The 17,987-nt window shown below is 36.0% G+C and overlaps 1 protein-coding gene across 2 annotated transcripts in view; it reads left to right on the top strand.

Moving 5' to 3' along the window:
• ABCB1 (ATP binding cassette subfamily B member 1) overlaps positions 1-17,987 on the top strand; it is a 105,604-nt gene that overhangs the window by 34,433 nt on the left and 53,184 nt on the right. For both annotated transcript variants that reach the window (XM_061198499.1, XM_061198500.1), the window contains exons 7-8: positions 120-291; positions 10,401-10,525. In XM_061198499.1, the coding sequence (XP_061054482.1) occupies positions 120-291; positions 10,401-10,525 (297 nt within the window). The remainder of the gene's footprint in view (positions 1-119; positions 292-10,400; positions 10,526-17,987) is intronic.

The raw sequence follows: 17,987 nt of genomic DNA, 5'->3' as shown, positions 1-17,987 counted from the left end.
TCCTAGATGTAAACTAATTTACCCCACATTGAAACAAACAAAAAAACCAGCTAGATTCAGGAGAAAAGTTCTGTGTTCACAATTCTGATGTTTATTTCTAACACTGTCTCTTCTTTTAGTGACGTCTCCAAAATTAATGAAGGAATTGGTGACAAAATTGGAATATTCTTTCAGTCAATGGCAACATTCTTCACTGGTTTTATAGTAGGATTTACACAAGGTTGGAAGTTAACCCTTGTGATTTTAGCCCTCAGTCCTGTTCTTGGTCTGTCAGCTGCTATCTGGGCAAAGGTAGGTGAAGCCTGTGAATCCAGATTTTAAACTGTCTCCACTCCCGAAACACCCCATAACTCCATGCAGCGGAAGGCTGTTTTGGTCACATGATGACCCTGACTCTATATTTGATACTTGGTTTCTAACCTTCTCTTCACAATCAGTGGGAATAAGCAGGTGCAGTCTCCCTGAGTCCTATACCTACCAGGACTCTGTGCTGTCCTTGCCCTGCAGTTATTTGGGGAAGGGATGAGAAAGAAGGAAGTAGCTCTCCCATCTCATCCTCTGCCTTCATGTAAAAGGCATGCTCAGCTTTTGGCGAGCTGTGTTCCCTGGTAGGCAGTTCCATATTCATAAGTAGAGAGATTCAGGAAGAGCTTCAAGTTCAGTGAACAACACATAGGTCCCATTCAATAACCATTATTGATTTGAATGTTTTTATAGATTTTTTTAAATTTGGAAATTGAACAGTTTTGTCAGCATTATAAATGACTGTGTTTATACATACTTAAATCCCTTGGTGTGAAAACAGTTTTTTAAAAAGAGGTATCTTCTAGTCCCATATGCATGTAAATCCAAAGTCTACAGTTCTTTCTCCCAGTCACAAAGGCAAAGCAGTACAAATGGCCCTCCCTACCTCCGCACACAGGCCTTTCTCTTTCAAGACTGGGTGTGGTGTTCATTTTAAACTGATTTCATGTAAGAGTGGATGGCAGTGGAGAGATTGGCCCAGTATGTAATTTCTTAGAGAAAAAGAAAAATTGGAGAAAGCACTACACATTCATGTGGCAAAAGGTCATAAAATAACGGAGGGCCAGCCAAAGCCAAGCCTAACACAAAATAAATCAGGCTGTAAGTATTAAGAAATTTAAAAAACTTAACCCTGTAGGGTGGATATTGTTCTGTTATTGTAAACAATAACTGCCATTTTGTTAGTATCTACTGTGTCAGGCAAATACATATTTTTCTTTTTTAAAAAACTTATTTTATTGAAGTACAGTTAATTTACAATGTGTTAATTTCTGCTGTACAGCAAAGTGATTCAGTTATACATATATATACATTCTTTTTCATATTTTCCATTATGGTTTATCACAGGATATTGAATATAGTTTCCTGTGTTATACAATAGGACCTTGTCATCCAGATCCCGCTTTTTAGGGTAAAAAATCCCAGGGAATTTCAGAGAATAAAATAACAACATATTTTAATCTCCCCCAGAATTAGCAAATGTTATGCCTTTTGCAGTATTTAACTGTAATATTTTCTATATATGAAGAAGGAGGTTGTAGAATATTACAGAATATTTTTCCCCTCACTGTATCATATTATCTTTTCTTCTTCCTCAAAAGCATGAAATATTTTTCTGAAGTAGAGATATTATCTCATTTAATGGAGGAAGAAATTGAAGTTCTGAGAACTCTGTTATTTGTTGCTGAGACTAACACAGTGTTTAAGTGGTGTTCTTGGTGGCTAAATTGTATCTCTGCGTTAGTCTGTTGAAATATTTGGCAAAAGCTTTTGTGTTAATTGATTTTCCTGTTTACTAGGATATTAAGCAAGTCAGGTGGCAGATGCTTCATATCAGTATTTGTTGAAAAACTGTTTTAAAATATATTCATGTTTGTTCTAGTTAAGTTACGGGAAAAAGCAGGAAGTTAATCTCTTAATAAGTAATTGTGCATTGCTTCAGAAACTATTTATTTAATAAATGGAGCCCTAGGCTTATTGCTGGAAACCTAAGTTTACTCTGCCATAAGCTTTTGGTATGGTTTCAAACAAATTTCTTAAATTATCTGGTTGTCAACCATATTAAAAAAGAAATGTGGCCCAGTTTAGGAAGCTCCTGTGAGCCTGAGGCTCTCTTCCCTAACCCAGAGGCACCAGTGCAAGAGTGTAGAACAGGAAGGGACTTAGTCCCAGCAAGCTTCCTACTCCAGGAAGCCTCTTTTGATCTCTGCATTCAACTCTCTAACCCCACCCAGAGACACTGGGTCAGCTAGAGGGCACAGGGAGGGGAAGCTACCATATCCTGCCCCTACAAGAGATACCTGGTGGTCTGACCTTAAGAAACCACTTCCACTCCCTCAGGCAGCAGAAGCAGGAGCCCCAGCAACTCTAGATAAACCATGCTGACAAAAAATAATACCAGAAAGACTCTGAATGTAAAACTGCTACTGAAACCACAGCTCACAAAAGTAGGTCAAGAATTGCATGCTAAACCCAAACAGGGTAACTGCTTGCTAAAATAAAAGATTTAAATAGGACTCAGAGTCTCCTAACATAATAGACAAAATGTCCAGGGTATAATAAAAAATCACTTGAAGAACACAAGAACAAAGAAAATCACAGCTTGAATGAGAAAAAAACAGTTAACTGACCACTGTTGAGATAATTCATGTGTTAGAATTGTTTGGCATGGATTTTGGAGCAGTCATCATAAAAATGCTTCATTAATCAATTACACATTCTCCTGAAACAAAAGAAAATAGAAAATACCAGCAATGAAAAAAGAAGTTATGAAAAAAGGACAAAATGAAATTAGAGAACGGAAAGATAGCAGCAGAAATAAAAGTCATGATGGATGGGCTTAATCTTGTTGAGTGGAGATGACAAGAAAGAATCAGTATACCTGGAGATAGAACAATAGAATTCACACACACCCCCACCCCCAAACAGAGAAAATGAAAAGAGCCTCAGGCACCTGTTGGACAATAACAAAAGAGAATATTTGTTACCATCAGAGTCCCAAAAGAAAGGAGAAAAGGAAGGCTGATGGAGTATTGGAAGAAATAATCGCTGAAAATTTCCAAGATTTGTGAAAGACAAACCTTCAGGTCTGGGACTTCCCTGGTAGCGCAGTGGTTAAGAATGTGCCTGCCAATGCAGGGGACACAGGTTCGATCCCTGGTCAGGGAAGATCCCACGTGCTGCGGAGCAGCTAAGCTCATGTGCCACAACTACTGAGCCTGCGCTCTAGAGCCTGTGAGCCACAATTACTGAAGCCCGCACGCCTAGAGCCTGTGCTCCACAACGAGAGAAGCCACCGCAATGAGAAGCCTGCACACCGAAACGAAGAGTAGCCCCTGCTCGGCACAACTAGAGAAAGCCCGCATGCAGCAACGAAGACCCAGTGCAGCCAAAAATTAAAAAAAACCCAAAAAACCTTGAGATCCAAGAAGCTAAGCTAACCTTAAACAGGATAAACTCAAAGAAATCCATGATTAAACAAATCATAATTAAATTACTGAAAACTAAAGACAAAGAAAGAAATTAAAAGCAACTAAAGAGCCACAACACATAACCTACTAGGGAACACCAATTTGAATGACAATATATTTCTCATCTGAAACCACAAAAGACCAGAAGGAAGTGGCAAAATATTTTTCAAGTGCTTAAAGAAAAGAACTGTCGACTGAATACTTGGTAAAAGTATTTTTCAGGAATGGTGGGGAAATAAAAACATTCTCAGATCATGGAAAACTATAGAAGAACCTTCCATTAGCATACCTCCTATTAAAGACTGGCTAAGTGAAGTTCTTCAAACAGAAGGGAAGTGATATAAGAAATACTGGAGCATCAGGAAGGGAAAAGGAACAACAGAAAGAACAGAAATTTGGGCTTTTCTTTCTCCAGGAGATTTCTAAATCATATTTGATGATTGAACCAAAAATTATAAGTGGTAAAATGTTGAGTTTTATAAGTCACATATGAATATTATAATATCCAGAGCAACCATTACAAAACCTAAGCAAAAAGATATATTCAAAAACACTATAAATAAATCAAGATGGAATCCTAAAACTTGATCAAGTAACTCTCAGGAAGGCAAGAAAAGAGAAGTAGAGGAATGAGAAACAGAGGACATATATAGAAAACAGATACTGAAATGGTAGACTTAACTGCTCACATATTAATTACCTTAAATGTAAATAGTTAAAGTATACAAATCAAAAAAGAAATTGGCAGAGTTGATTTAAAAATCATGACCTACCAAGTATCTGCTGCCTACAAGAAACTTCAAATTCAACAACATAGGTAGAGGGAAGTAACAGGATGGAAAAAGATATACATGCAAACATTACTTTTTTTAGGGAATGGCTATATTAATATCTGATAATATAAACTTCAGAACAAGGAAAATTACTACAAAAAAGAGGAACATTACATAATGATAATAGGGATCATTCCACTAGGAAGACATAATGATTCTAAATATGTATGCACCAAGTAACAAAGACTCAAAATAAATGAAGCAAAAACTGAGAACATTGAAGGGAGAAATAGAAAAACCACAATTATTTTATTATCCTTGCTCAGCATTGATAGACTTACTAGACAAAAAATCAGCTAGACTATAGAAGATCTGACCAACACAGTCAACCAACAGGATCTAATTGGCGTTCATAAAACATTGTACCCAACAACAGTAGGATACACATTAAACATTCACCAATATAGATCATATCCTGGGCCATAAAACAAACCTCAACAAATTTAGAAGAATTGAAACCATCAAGTGTGTTTTCTATGACTACAGTGGTATCCCACTAGAAACAAATAACAACACTGAGAAAGTCTCTAAATATTTGGTAATTAAACAATACATTTGAAAATAATCCATGGATTGTAAAAGAAGTTTCAAAGAAAAAAATACGTATAACTGAATGAAAACAAAACCATAAAATACCAAAATATTTGGGTGCAGCTAAAGAAGTGTTGAGAGAAATTTATAGCATTAAATATCTACATTAGAAATGAGCAAGGATCTAAAATCAATAATATAAGTTCCTACCTCAAGAAACTAGAAAAAAGAAGAGCAAAATAAAACCAAAGCAAGCAGAATAAGGAAACAATAAAGGTAAGAGCAGAAATCAGTGAACTTGAAAATAGGAAAGTAATAGAGAAAATCAAGGAAACAGAAAGTCCGTTCTTCAAAAAAAAAATAAAATTAGCAAGACTGACAAAAAGAAGACACAAATCACAATATCAAGATTGAAATACAGAATATTACTACAAATCCCACAGACATTAAAAAGGTAAAGGAAATATTAAAAAAACTTTATACTCATAAATTTGAAAACTTAGAGATCAACTCCTTGATAACTACAAACTACCAAAATTCAACTAAGATGAAATAGACAATCTGCATAGCCCTATAATCATTAAAGAAATTTATTTTGTAACTTCAGAGCTCCTGAGAAAGAATTCTCCAGGCATGGATGATTTTACTGGAAAAATTTACCAGACATTTAAAGAAGAATTAACACCAATTTTATACAATCTCCCCCAGAAGAAAGAAGACTTTTTCTTCTTTCCCCCAAAAGCAGGAATGCTTCCCAGCTCATTTTATGAAACCAGTATTAACCTGATACCAAAACCAGACAAAGTCAATACAAAAAAAAAAAAAAAAGAAAAAGAAAATGGCAGATCAGTATCTTTCATGGACTAAGAATAAAAATTCTTCAATAACATATTAGCAAACCAGATTTGGCAATGTATAGAAAGAATAATGTACCATGACCAGGTGGAATTTGTTTCAGCTATGCAAGGCTGCTTCAACATTTGAAAATCAATCCATGTTATCTACCATATCAGTAAGCTAAAGAAGAAAACCTGTGTGATCATACCAGTTGACAGAGAAAAAACATTTGACAATATCTAACACACATTGATGATGAAAACAAAAAACTCTCAGGGAGTGAAGAATAGAAAGATATTACCTCAACTTGATGAAGATCATCTGTAAAAACTCTACAGCTAATATCATGCTTAATAGTGAAAGATTGAATGTTTTCCCCTTAAGATTGGAAATGAAGATAAGGAAGGCCATGCTCACCACTGTTTCAACAAAGTACTGGAACTTCTAGCCACTGCAATAAGGCAAGAAAAAGAAATAAAAGGCATATAGATGAGAAAGGAAGAAATAAAACTATAGATAATGTAATTTTCTAAGTTGAAAATCTCAAGGAATCTACAAACAATTTCCTAGGACTAATAACTGAGTTTGGAAAGGTCAGAGGATACCAGATCAATTGCATTTCTACATACTAACAATGAACATGCATAAACCAATATTTAAATGTTAAATTAAAATTAATACCATTTAGAGTCACTCCAAGTAAAATGAAATGCTTAAGTGTACATTTCACAAAACATATATAGGATCTGTATGCTGAAAATTATTAAATGTGATGAAAGAAATCAAGGCTAAATAAATGGAGAGACATAGTGTGTTCATGCATTAGAAGACTGAACACAGTAAAATGCTGATTTCTTTTTTCAAACTGATCTGTAGGTTTAAGGCATTTCCTATAAAAAAATTCCAGAAAGGTTTTTTTGTGGAATTAGATAAGCAAGTTTATTTTAAAATTTATATGGAAAGATACAGGCTCTAAAATAGCTAAAACAATTTTGACAAAGAAGAATAAAGTGAGAGGAATATGTCTACCTGATACTAAAACTTACTATATAGCTATAGTATATTGGTGGAGGGATAGACACATAGATCAATGAAACATTAGAGAACCCAGAAATATACTTACACAAATATGCCCAGCTGATGTTTGATGAAGGTACGAAAGCAATTCAATGGCAGAAGAAAGGTCTTTTCAGCAAATAGTGCTGGAACAATTGGACATCCAGAGGTTAAAGAAAAAAGACCAAAACTTCATCCTAAACTTCACACTCTACACAAAAATGAACTAAAAATGGATTGTGGACTTATATGTAAAGCTATAAAACTTTTAGAAAGAAAATAGGAGAAAATCTTTGGGATCTAGGCCTAGGCAGAGAGTTCTTAGATTTGATACTAAAAGCTTGATCCTTAAAAAGAAATTATAAATTAGACTTCATCAAAATTTATAGCTTTTGCTCTTTGAAAGCCATGTAAAGGGGATGAAAAGACAAGCTACACACTGGGAAAAAAATAATATGAAAATGATATATCTGATAAAGGACTAGTATCAACTATATTATAAATATAAAGAACACTTAAAATTTGATAGTAAAAAAAAAACAAACCCAAATAAACCAATTAGAGAATGGGCAAAGGACATGAACAGACATTTCATCAGAGAAGATATACACAAGGCAGCTAAGCACATGAAAGATTGTTTAGCATCATTAGCCATCAGTAAAAAGCAAATTAAACTGCAATGAGATATCATTATACCTCTACCAAAATGACTAAACTAAAAAATGGTGAAACACCAAATGCTGCTGAGATGCAGCGAAACAGGATCACTCATAGATTGTTGGTGGGAATGTAAAATGGTACAGCAACCTGAAAAATAGTTTGCAGTTTCTTATAAAACTAAACGTGCAATTACCATACAATCCAGCAAATTGTACTGGACATTTATCTAAGTGAAAAGAAAATCATGTTCATGTAAAAATCTATAGTCAAATGTTCATAGCAGCTTTATTAGTAATAGCCCCAAACTGAAACAACCCCAGATATTCTTCAACAGGTTAATGGTTAAACAACTGTGGTGCATCCATACTATGGGTACTATCCAGTGATAAAAAGAAGTATTGATATACACACACCAACCTGGATGAGTCTCCAGAGATTTGTACTTGGTGAAAAAAGCCAATCCCAAAAGGTCAAATACCTTATGACTCCATTTATATAATATTCTTGAAATGACGAAATTATAGATAGAGCAAATTAGCGGTTTTCAGGGCTTAGGGATGGTGGGGAGGGGAGAAGTGAGGAGTAGGGAAGGAAGTGGCTGTGACTACAAAAAGTAGCACCGAGGGATCCTTGTGATGGAATTGTTCTGTATCATGACTGTAGTCATACAAATCTACATAGGTGATAACATTGCTTGGAACTAAACACATACACACACACACACACATACACACACACACACACACACACCAGTGCATGTAAAACTGGTAAATCTGAATAACGTTGATGGATTAATAAATGTTAAATTTCTGGCTGTGATATTGTTCTGAAGTTTTGAAGGTGTTATTATTTGGGGAACACTAGATGAAGGGGATATGGGCTCTGACTGTATTGTTTCTTATGACTGCTTTTATGTCTACAATTATCTCAAAATAATAAGTTTAAAAAAATAAACCATGTATAAATTATCTCAAAATAAAACAAAAACCTACATTGAGAATTGGAAAAAAGGGACAAAGATGAAGGTCAAAACATCTGTAGTGGTCAAAACTATTGCTTCTGAATATATTAGTTTGAACAATATAGAGTGGCCTATATTAGATTTTAACTTAACAGGAATAACAATTTCATGTGTCTCGCACTAATACAATTAGGCCTTGTTAAGAAATTAACAGCCTTTGGAATAAGGGATGAGTTAGTGTTATTTTATATAGTTTATGTGGGTAATTGTGAAATATCGCCATTCTATTATTTTATATTAGAGGAACAGCAAGTTGGCTTTCCGTATCCCTCAGAATATTTTGGAGGTTTTTTTCTTTCAACAGGCATGATATCTTAAAAAACAAAGAACAAAACAAAACACTTAATGAAAATTCTACCCTAGTCTTGCCTAATCATATGCTTATAGTTATGGAAGGGCGTAGAGAAGCCAGGTGTATTGAATCAATTGGAATGGTACTTGATACTTTAACAATAAAGTAGCATGTTTTGAAACTCCTAATTCAAAAATATTTCTAGTCATCTTCCTGTTGTCAGCTGCCTCTGGTGTGGTTGATAGTTGTGGGGTGAGGTTTCAAAAGGAGAAGAGAAAAATAGCCAAAGCATATTGTATGCACCTCTTGCATTATGCAGATCTGTTTGTTCAGGAATGACAATGACCTCCCTGACTCAGCCCCAGCACTGTGAGTGATTCTGGCAAGTGTTCTGGGGCAGCCCTAGGCAGGTCACTTTGAGAGGTCAGGAAGGTCTAGTGCAGCAGTGGGTTGTTGTTTTGGGTACCAAAGAAGAAGGTACATACAGCACAACATCTGCACATAGAATCTAGTTAATAAATGTTCATTTGCCTTCACCCACCCATTCCTGCAGCTGTCATAGCTCCTTTTACTTTCACACACAGCAAAGGAAGAGATACACTATTAAAATCAAAATAACTTTGAGCTTTTTATGACATGAAGGAATAGACTGTTATTACGTACACAAATGAGTCCACAAATGCTGTAAATTATTTACTGAAAGAGTGTAATACTGTTTACTCAGAATTTTATTTGAATTGCTTGTGTGTAATACTTAGTGAGGTGGTTGACTAGTCAGGTATTCCAGGTTAAAATATTAACCTTAGTCCTTTGCCCATGCCAGTTGATCCAATTTTTATCACAGGGCCCTCTGGGATCCCAGAGGGGTCCACATGTCAGTGGCTGGTTTTAGAGAGATTCACTCCAGTGGCTGTGAATTCATGCTTTGAAGCCTTGAATCCTGGATATTTCACATATTAGGAAATGACTTGACCTCTTCATCCCTCCATTTCCTCATGTATAGAATGGGGAAAATAATACCTACTTCACTGTGCAAATGAGAAGAATCAATGAGATCCTGTGTATATAAAGGACCCAGTACTGTTCCTTCCACAGAACAAATGCTCAGGGACAAAACAGAAGGATCAAAGCGCATCCATAGAACAGAGACCTTCCTGGTGGCTTAATGTATTGCTCAGAAATATCAGCAAAGAGAACTCTGCTTCCCCGGCATGTGAAAGCTTCCTGAAGTCCTGTCACTACTCAGTACTTGGTCCCCTGCGTTCTTCTGGCCTCCTACCTTGATATTTCTGAGCTAGAGTACAACTAGCAATTGCTGTGTTGAGTACACACCCTATTTCCTTGATGTACTGCCCCTTTTGCTATATTGGTTTATAGTATACACCTCCTTCTGAGATTTAAAGTCCCAGATTTATTTATTTATATGAGGATCCATGGGGTATAGTGAGAAAATAAAAATTTTAATTTAATTTGTTGTATACCATCTGAGTCCAAAAAGAATTTGAAGTGCCTTATAATATGTCTACTAAAAAGTAGGACATGATGACCGAAGATGAGTAAAAGATTTATATACAGTAACATACAAGCAGCATTTGTGTATATATTTATTTTTTCTTTACAAAAGATACAATTAACTTGTTAAATTTTAAATTATCTGCAATTGTGTTTTTAAACAGATACTATCTTCATTTACTGATAAAGAACTCTTGGCATATGCGAAAGCTGGAGCAGTAGCTGAGGAGGTCTTAGCAGCAATTAGAACTGTGATTGCATTTGGAGGACAAAAGAAAGAACTTGAAAGGTGTGAGTCTCTTTTTTTAAGTTGGCAGAGATGTTAAATTCTGTCATCTTATATGCCCTTCCTGTTGACGGTGATGACTGTAAGAGTACTCTCTGATATATATGTTTCCTTAAGTAGCTTCATGGACATATTACAGCATAGTTAATATTCTGGAAAGTTGTAATTCTAATTGTACTCTTCTTATATCTGCTTATTCAAAGCATTTTCTAGAGTCTTCTAGGTCGTTAGTGACATAAAATAATTCCTGAAGGCTGAAACATAGTAATTCTTGATTCTCTAAGAATGAATGAGTATTTTGTGTTAGATCTAAGGGGTCATTAAGCCAGAATAATGATTCCCTCTGGGGGAGATGAGGAGTTGGTGATAAGAGAGGGACACAGGGCCGGGGGCATCTGTGGGTCTGACGGTTTGCTCAATTGTGCATAATGACCTCAATTGTGCTACGTGGGTGTTCGCTGTATATTCTTTAAACTGTACATATGTGTTTGGAGTACACTTTGTTCATATGATATATTTCATACCCACAAAGATATCCTCTGAGAATAATTTGTGATGGCTATGTACCTACCATAGTTCAAAGGAAAGTAATATCTGTGCTCTATCTCAATTTTTGCTAAGGTTTTTGCTTTTGCCTTAAAATATGCCTGACTAATAAAATGTGAAGTCTTGCTTAATTACCTGGCAAACATCCAATCAAATGAAACCCCTCTTCTCTTGGTGGTGGAGGTGACAGGTACAGACAACCACAAATGAACAAAATATCTAACATACCAGTTGGGGTAGATACTATTTGGGGAAATAAAATACTCTATGAGAGTCATAGTGGGGGGGTCTTTACTGTTTAGAGAGATTATTCAGCAAAGTCCTTTCTGAATAGTTAATGTTTGTATAGACACAGAATGAAGTTTTTTTTGTTTTTTTTAATAAATTTATTTATTTGATTTTTATTTATTTTTGGCTGCTTTGGGTCTTTGTTGCTGCATGCAGGCTTTCTCTAGTTGCAGCGAGCGGGGGCTACTCTTCCTTGCAGTCCGTGGGCTTTTCACTGCGGTGGCTTCTCTTGTTGCGGAGCACGGGCTCTAAGTGCGCGGGCTTCGGTAGTTGTGGCTTGCGGGCTCTAGAGCGCAGGCTCAGTAGTTGTGGCACACGGGCTTAGTTGTTCCGCGGCATGTGGGATCTTCCTGGACCAGATCTCAAACCCGTGTGCCCTGCATTGGCAGGTGGATTCTTAACCACTGCACCACCAGGGAAGCCCCAGAATGAGGTTTTAAACTTGGGATTTGTTTCCAATTTTCCTCAGTGGAAAGGTGGACCAGAAAAAGAATGCATCCACCAGCACAGGGAGACAAACAAAGCCTATCTGCTTCTGCCTAGTTTTTGAGCTGGGGGAAAGCATCTCTCCATAGAAGTCAAAGTCTCAGGCCTCACCTTCAGGCGCTGCTGGAGTCTGAATTTCTAATACTCTGTGGACTAGGGAGCTATCTCTTCCTAAAACTGAGGATTTCGCATTAAAAATGAATCCAAGTCCAGTGCTACCACTAGGTGTTTGGTAGAAGAAATTTTTAAATTGCTGAAAATTAATGAACCCAACAGCCAAATTAAGGACTTAGAAAAAGAACAACAGAGAAAAGGAAGTACAAGAAGGAAATAATAAAGATAAGAGCATAAAAATAATTTAATAGAAAAAAAAGATAAAAAAGCAGAGTTGACAAAAATCCATAAACTAATTCTTTGAAAACACAGATAAACAATGAAGTAGTATTTTGCAAGTTTTTTAAAATAAATTTATTTATTTTATTTATTTATTTTTGGCTGCATTGGGTCTTCGTTGCCGCGCATGGGCTTTGTCTAGTTGCGGTGCGCGGGGGCTAGTCTTCATTGTGGTGCGAGGGCTTCTCATTGCGATGGCTTCTCTTGTTGTGGAACACAGGCTCTAAGCACGCGGGCTTCAGTAGTTGTGGCACGCAGGCTCAGTAGTTGTGGCTCGTGGGCTTTAGAATGCAGGCTCAGTAGTTGTGGCACACGGGCTTAGTTGCTCTGTGGCATGTGGGATCTTCCCGGACCAGGGCTCGAACCCGTGTCCCCTGCATTGGCAGGCAGATTCTTAACCACTGTGCCACCAGGGAAGCCCTTTGCAAGTTTAATGAGGAATAAAATAAGAATGAATAAGGAAAAACTTGCTACAGATTTTTAAAAATCTATTTTAAAAATTACAGTTTTATACCAATAAATTGTAAAATCCTGATGAAATAGACAATATCCCAGAAAAATATAGCGTGAAATTCTCTTAAGAAGAAAACTTGAGTAGAACTATAATCATTAAAGGAATCGAATCCAGTTTAAAATCTCCATCCCTTGCCTTTACGTATACATACACACCAAGTAGAAACCACCAGGTCCAGATAATTTTACAGACAAGATTTTAACAGAAGTTCAAGCAGGAGATAACCCCATCTTACACAGATTGTTTGTGAGAATGAGAAATATGTATAGAAAGTTTTGAGTTCATTTTAGGAGGCTAGTATAACTTTGACACCATACCAGACAGCAGGTATATGAGAAAGGAAAATTGTAAGATAGTTTCACCTAAAACATAGATGCAGAAAATCTAGATAAATTATTAGCTAAATGAATCAATGTGAAAAATATCATCAGATGTAAAAAAAATCCTGAACCTGGTGGCTTGATCCCATAAATGCAAAGATGATTTAACCTTAGGAAATCTATTAATATAATTAACCACACTAGCAGATTGAAAGAAAGAAACATTTTGTTTTGATGGATGAGGAAAAAGCATTAATTGCATATGATTCTTGACAAAAGCTTTCTTAATCTGATAAACCAGATACCCACAGGAAACTTTGTATTAAATGGTAAAATGTTAAAAGCATTCCTTTAAAATAATGAGTGAAACAAGTATGTCCGCTAGCATCATTTCTATTCAGGGTTGTACTGGTATTACATAATAAAATGAAGGAAAAAATAAGAGTAAGAATAATAAATAAAAATAAAATGAAAAGCTCTAAGGGTTGGAAAACAAAAAGCAAAACTGTCATTATGTACAGATGATATGATTGTCTACATAGGAATTCCAGTAACAGTATAGTAAGATCTGCAGACCAACAATGTATGGTAAGGTCTCCGGGTACCTGATGACAATTCAGAAAAAAAAAGTGGCATTCCTGTGAACAATTAGAGAATATGTAGTATTTCATCAATTCTAAGATGCACATTTTTCTCTCACAATTCATCATCTCTGAAATTCAGATAAATCCTACAGTCAGAGCCATCTTACAGTTGCTATGGGACTGGATTGAGAAGTCAAGTTCTGCGGGAAGGATTTATGTTTGCTTCTGCCATTCACTGGGGGCACTATTAACCTCAAAACACTTTTGGGTCCCAGCTGTATATGGAGTGCCCTATTAAACTCCTTTTTTTTTTTGTTTTTTTTGTTTACTTCTCAATGTGTGAGATTTCTTTTTTTTTTTAAACATCTTTATTGGAGTATAATTGCTTTTTTACAATGTTGTGTTAGTTTCTGCTGTATAACAAAGTGAATCAGCTATATGCATATGTATATCCTCATATCACCTCCCTCTTGCATCTCCCTCCCACCCTCCTTATCCCACCCCTCCAGGTGGTCGCAAAGCACTGAGCCGATCTCCCTGTGTCGTGTACCTGCTTCCCACCAGCTATCTATTTTACATTTGGTAGTGTATATCTGTCAGTGCTACTCTTTCACGTCGTCCCAGCTTACCCTTCCCCCTCCCCGTGTCCTCAAGTCCGTTCTCTACGTCTGCGTCTTTATTCCGGTCCTGCCCCTAGGTTCATCAGAACCATTTTTTTTTCTTTAGATTCCATATATATGTGTTAGCCTACAGTATTTGTTTTTCTCTTTCTGACTTACTTCACTCTGTATGACAGCCTCTAGGTCCATCCACCTCACTACAAATAACTCAATTTCGTTTCTTTTTATGGCTGAATAATATTCCATTGTATATATGTGCCACATCTTCTTTATCCATTCATCTGTTGATAGACACTTAGGCTGCTTCCATGTCCTGGCTATTGTAAATAGTGCTGCAATGAACATTGTGGTACAAGACTCTTTTTGAATTATGGTTTTCTCAGGGCATATGCCCAGTAGTGGGATTGCTGGGTCATATGGTAGTTCTATTTATAGGTTTTTAAGGAACCTCCATCCTGTTCTCCATAGTGGCTGTATCAATTTACATGCCCACCAACAATGCAAGAGGGTTCCCTTTTCTCCACACCCTCTCCAGCATTTATTGTTTGTGGATTTTTTTGACGATGGCCATTCTGACCGGTGTGAGGTGATACCTCATTGTAGTTTTGATTTGCATTTCTCTAATGATTAGTGATGTTGAGCATCCTTTCATGTGTTTGTTTGCTATCTGTATATCTTCTTTGGAGAAATGTCTATTTAGGTCTTCTGCCCATTTCTGGATTGGGTTTTTTTTTGTGATATGGAGCTGCATGAGCTGCTTGTATATTTTGGAGATTAATGCTTTGTCCATTGCTTCGTTTGCAAATATTTTTGGCCATTCTGAGGGTTGTCTTTTTGTCTTGTTTATAGTTTCCTTTGCTGTACAAAAGCTTTTAAGTTTCATTAGGTCCCATTTGTTTATTTTCATTTTTATTTCCATTTCTCTATGAGGTGGGTCAAAAAGGATCTTGCTGTGATTTATGTCATAGAGGGTTCTGCCTATGTTTTCCTCTCAGAGTTTTATAGTGTCTGGCCTTACATTTAGGTCTTTAATCCATTTTGAGTTTATTTTTGTGTATGGTGTTAAGGAGTGTTCTAATTTCATTCTTTTGCACGTAGCTGTCCAGTTTTCGCAGCACCACTCATTGAAGAAGCTGTCTTTTCTCCATTGTATATTCTTGCCTCCTTTATCAAAGATAAGGTGACCATATGTGCATGGGTTTATCTCTGGGCTTTCTATCCTGTTCCATTGATCTGTATTTCTGTTTTTGTGCCAGTACCAGACTATCTTGATTACTGTAGCTTTGTAGTATCATCTGAAATCAGGGAGCCTGATTCCTCCAGCTCCGTTTTTCTTTCTCAGATTGTTTTGGCTATTCAGTCTTTTGTGTTTCCATACAAGTTGTGCAATTTTTTGTTCTAGTTCTGTGAAAAATGCCATGGTAGTTTGATAGGGATTGCATTGAATCTGTAGATTGCTTTGGGTAGTATAGTCGTTTTCACAATGTTGATTCTTCCAATCCAAGAACATAATATATCTCTCCATCTGTTTGTATCATCTTTAATTTCTATCATCAGTGTCTTACAGTTTTCTGCATACAGGTCTTTTGTCTCCTTAGGTAGGTTTATTCCTAGGTATTTTTTTCTTTTTGTTGCAGTGGTAAATGGGAGTGTTTCCTTAATATCTCTTTCAGATTTTTCATCATTAGTGTATAGGAATGCAAGAGATTTCTGTGCATTAATTTTGTATCCTACTACTCTACCAAATTCATTGATTAGCTCTAGCAGTTTTCTGGTAACATCTTTAGGATTCTCTATGTATAGTATCATGTCATCTGCAAACAGTGGTAGTTTTACTTCTTCTTTTCCAATTTGTATTCCTTTTATTTCTTTTTCTTCTCTGATTGCTGTGGCTAGGACTTCCAAAACAATGTTGAATAATAGTGGTGAGAGTGGGCAACCTTGTCTCATTCCTGATCTTAGAGGAAATGGTTTCAGTTTTTCACCATTGAGAATGATGTTGGCTGTGGGTTTGTTGTATATGGCCTTTATTATGTTGAGGTAAGTTCCCTCTATGCCTACTTTCTGGAGGGTTTTTATCATAAATGGATGTTGAATTTTGTCAAAAGCTTTTTCTGCATCTATTGAGATGATCATATGGTTTTTATCCTTCAATTTGTTAATATGGTGTATCACATTGATTGATTTGCATATATTGAAGAATCCTTGCATTCCTGGGATAAACGCCACTTGATCATGGTGTATGATCCTTAATGTGCTGTTGGATTCTGTTTGCTAGTATTTTGTTGAGGATTTTGGCATCTGTGTTCAGCAGTGATATTGGCCTGTAGTTTTCTTTTTTTGTGACATGTTTGTCTGGTTTTGGAATCAGGGTAATGGTGGTCTCGTAGAATGAGTTTGGGAGTGTTTCTCAGTCTGCTATATTTTGGAAGAGTTTGAGAAAGATAGGTGTTAGCTCTTCTCTAAATGTTTGATAGAATTCACCTGTGAAGCCATTTGGTCTTGGGCTTTTGTTTGTTGGAAGATTTTTAATCACAGTTTCAATTTCAGTGCTTGTGATTGGTCTGTTTATATTTTCTATTTCTTCCTGGTTCAGTCTTGGAAGGTTGTGCTTTTCTAAGAATTTGTCCATTTCTTCCAGGTTGTCCATTTTATTGGCATATAATTGCTTGTAGTAATCGCTCAGGATCCTTCGATTTCTGCAGTGTCAGTTGTTACTTCTCCTTTCTCATTTCTAATTCTATAGACTTGAGTCTTCTCCCTTTTTTTCTTGATGAGTCTGGCTAATGGTTTATCAATTTTGTTTATCTTCTCAAAGAACCAGTTTTTAGTTTTATTGATCTTCGCTATTGTTTCCTTCATTTCTATTTCATTTATTTCTGCTCTAATCTTTGTGATTTCTTTCCTTCTGCTAACTTTGGGGGTTTTTTTGTTCTTCTTTCTCTAATTGATTTAGGTGTAAGGTTAGGTTGTTTATTTGAGATTTTTCTTGTTTTTTGAGGTAGGATTGTATTGCTATAAACTTCCCTGTTAGAACTGCTTTTGCTGCATCTCATAGATTTTGGGTCATCGTGTTTTCATTGTCATTGGTTTCTAGGTATTTTTTAATTTCCTCTTTCATTTCTTCAGTGATCTCTTGGTTATTTAGTAGCATACTGTTTAGCCTCACGTGTTTGTATTTTTTACAGTCTTTTTCCCGTAATTGATATCTAGTCTCATAGCGTTGTGATTGGAAAAGATACTTGATACGATTTCAACTTTCTTAATTTACCAAGGCTTGATTTGTGACCCAAGATATGGTGTATCCTGGAGAATGTTCCATGAGCACTTGGAAGAAAGTGTATTCTGTTGTTTTTGGATGGAATGTCCTGTAAATATCAGTTAAGTCCATCTTATTAATGTATCATTTAAAGCTTGTGTTTCCTTATATATTTTCATTTTGGTTCATCTGTCCATTGGTGAAAGTGGGGTGTTAAAGTTCCCTACTATGATTGTGTTACTGTTGATTTCCCCTTTTATGGCTGCTAACATTTGCCTATGTATTGAGGTACTCCTATGTTGGGTGCATAAATATTTATAATTGTTATATCTTCTTCTTGGATTGATCCCTTGATCATTATGTAGTGTCCTTCCTTGTCTCTTGTAATAGTCTTTATTTTAAAGTCTATTTTGTCTGATATGAGAATTGCTACTCCAGCTTTCTTTTGATTTCCA

Source organism: Eubalaena glacialis, chromosome 8 (assembly GCF_028564815.1).
Source record: "Eubalaena glacialis isolate mEubGla1 chromosome 8, mEubGla1.1.hap2.+ XY, whole genome shotgun sequence".
In the NCBI taxonomy this organism is placed as follows: domain Eukaryota; kingdom Metazoa; phylum Chordata; class Mammalia; order Artiodactyla; family Balaenidae; genus Eubalaena; species Eubalaena glacialis.
This window is presented reverse-complemented; position numbering and strand designations above follow the sequence as displayed.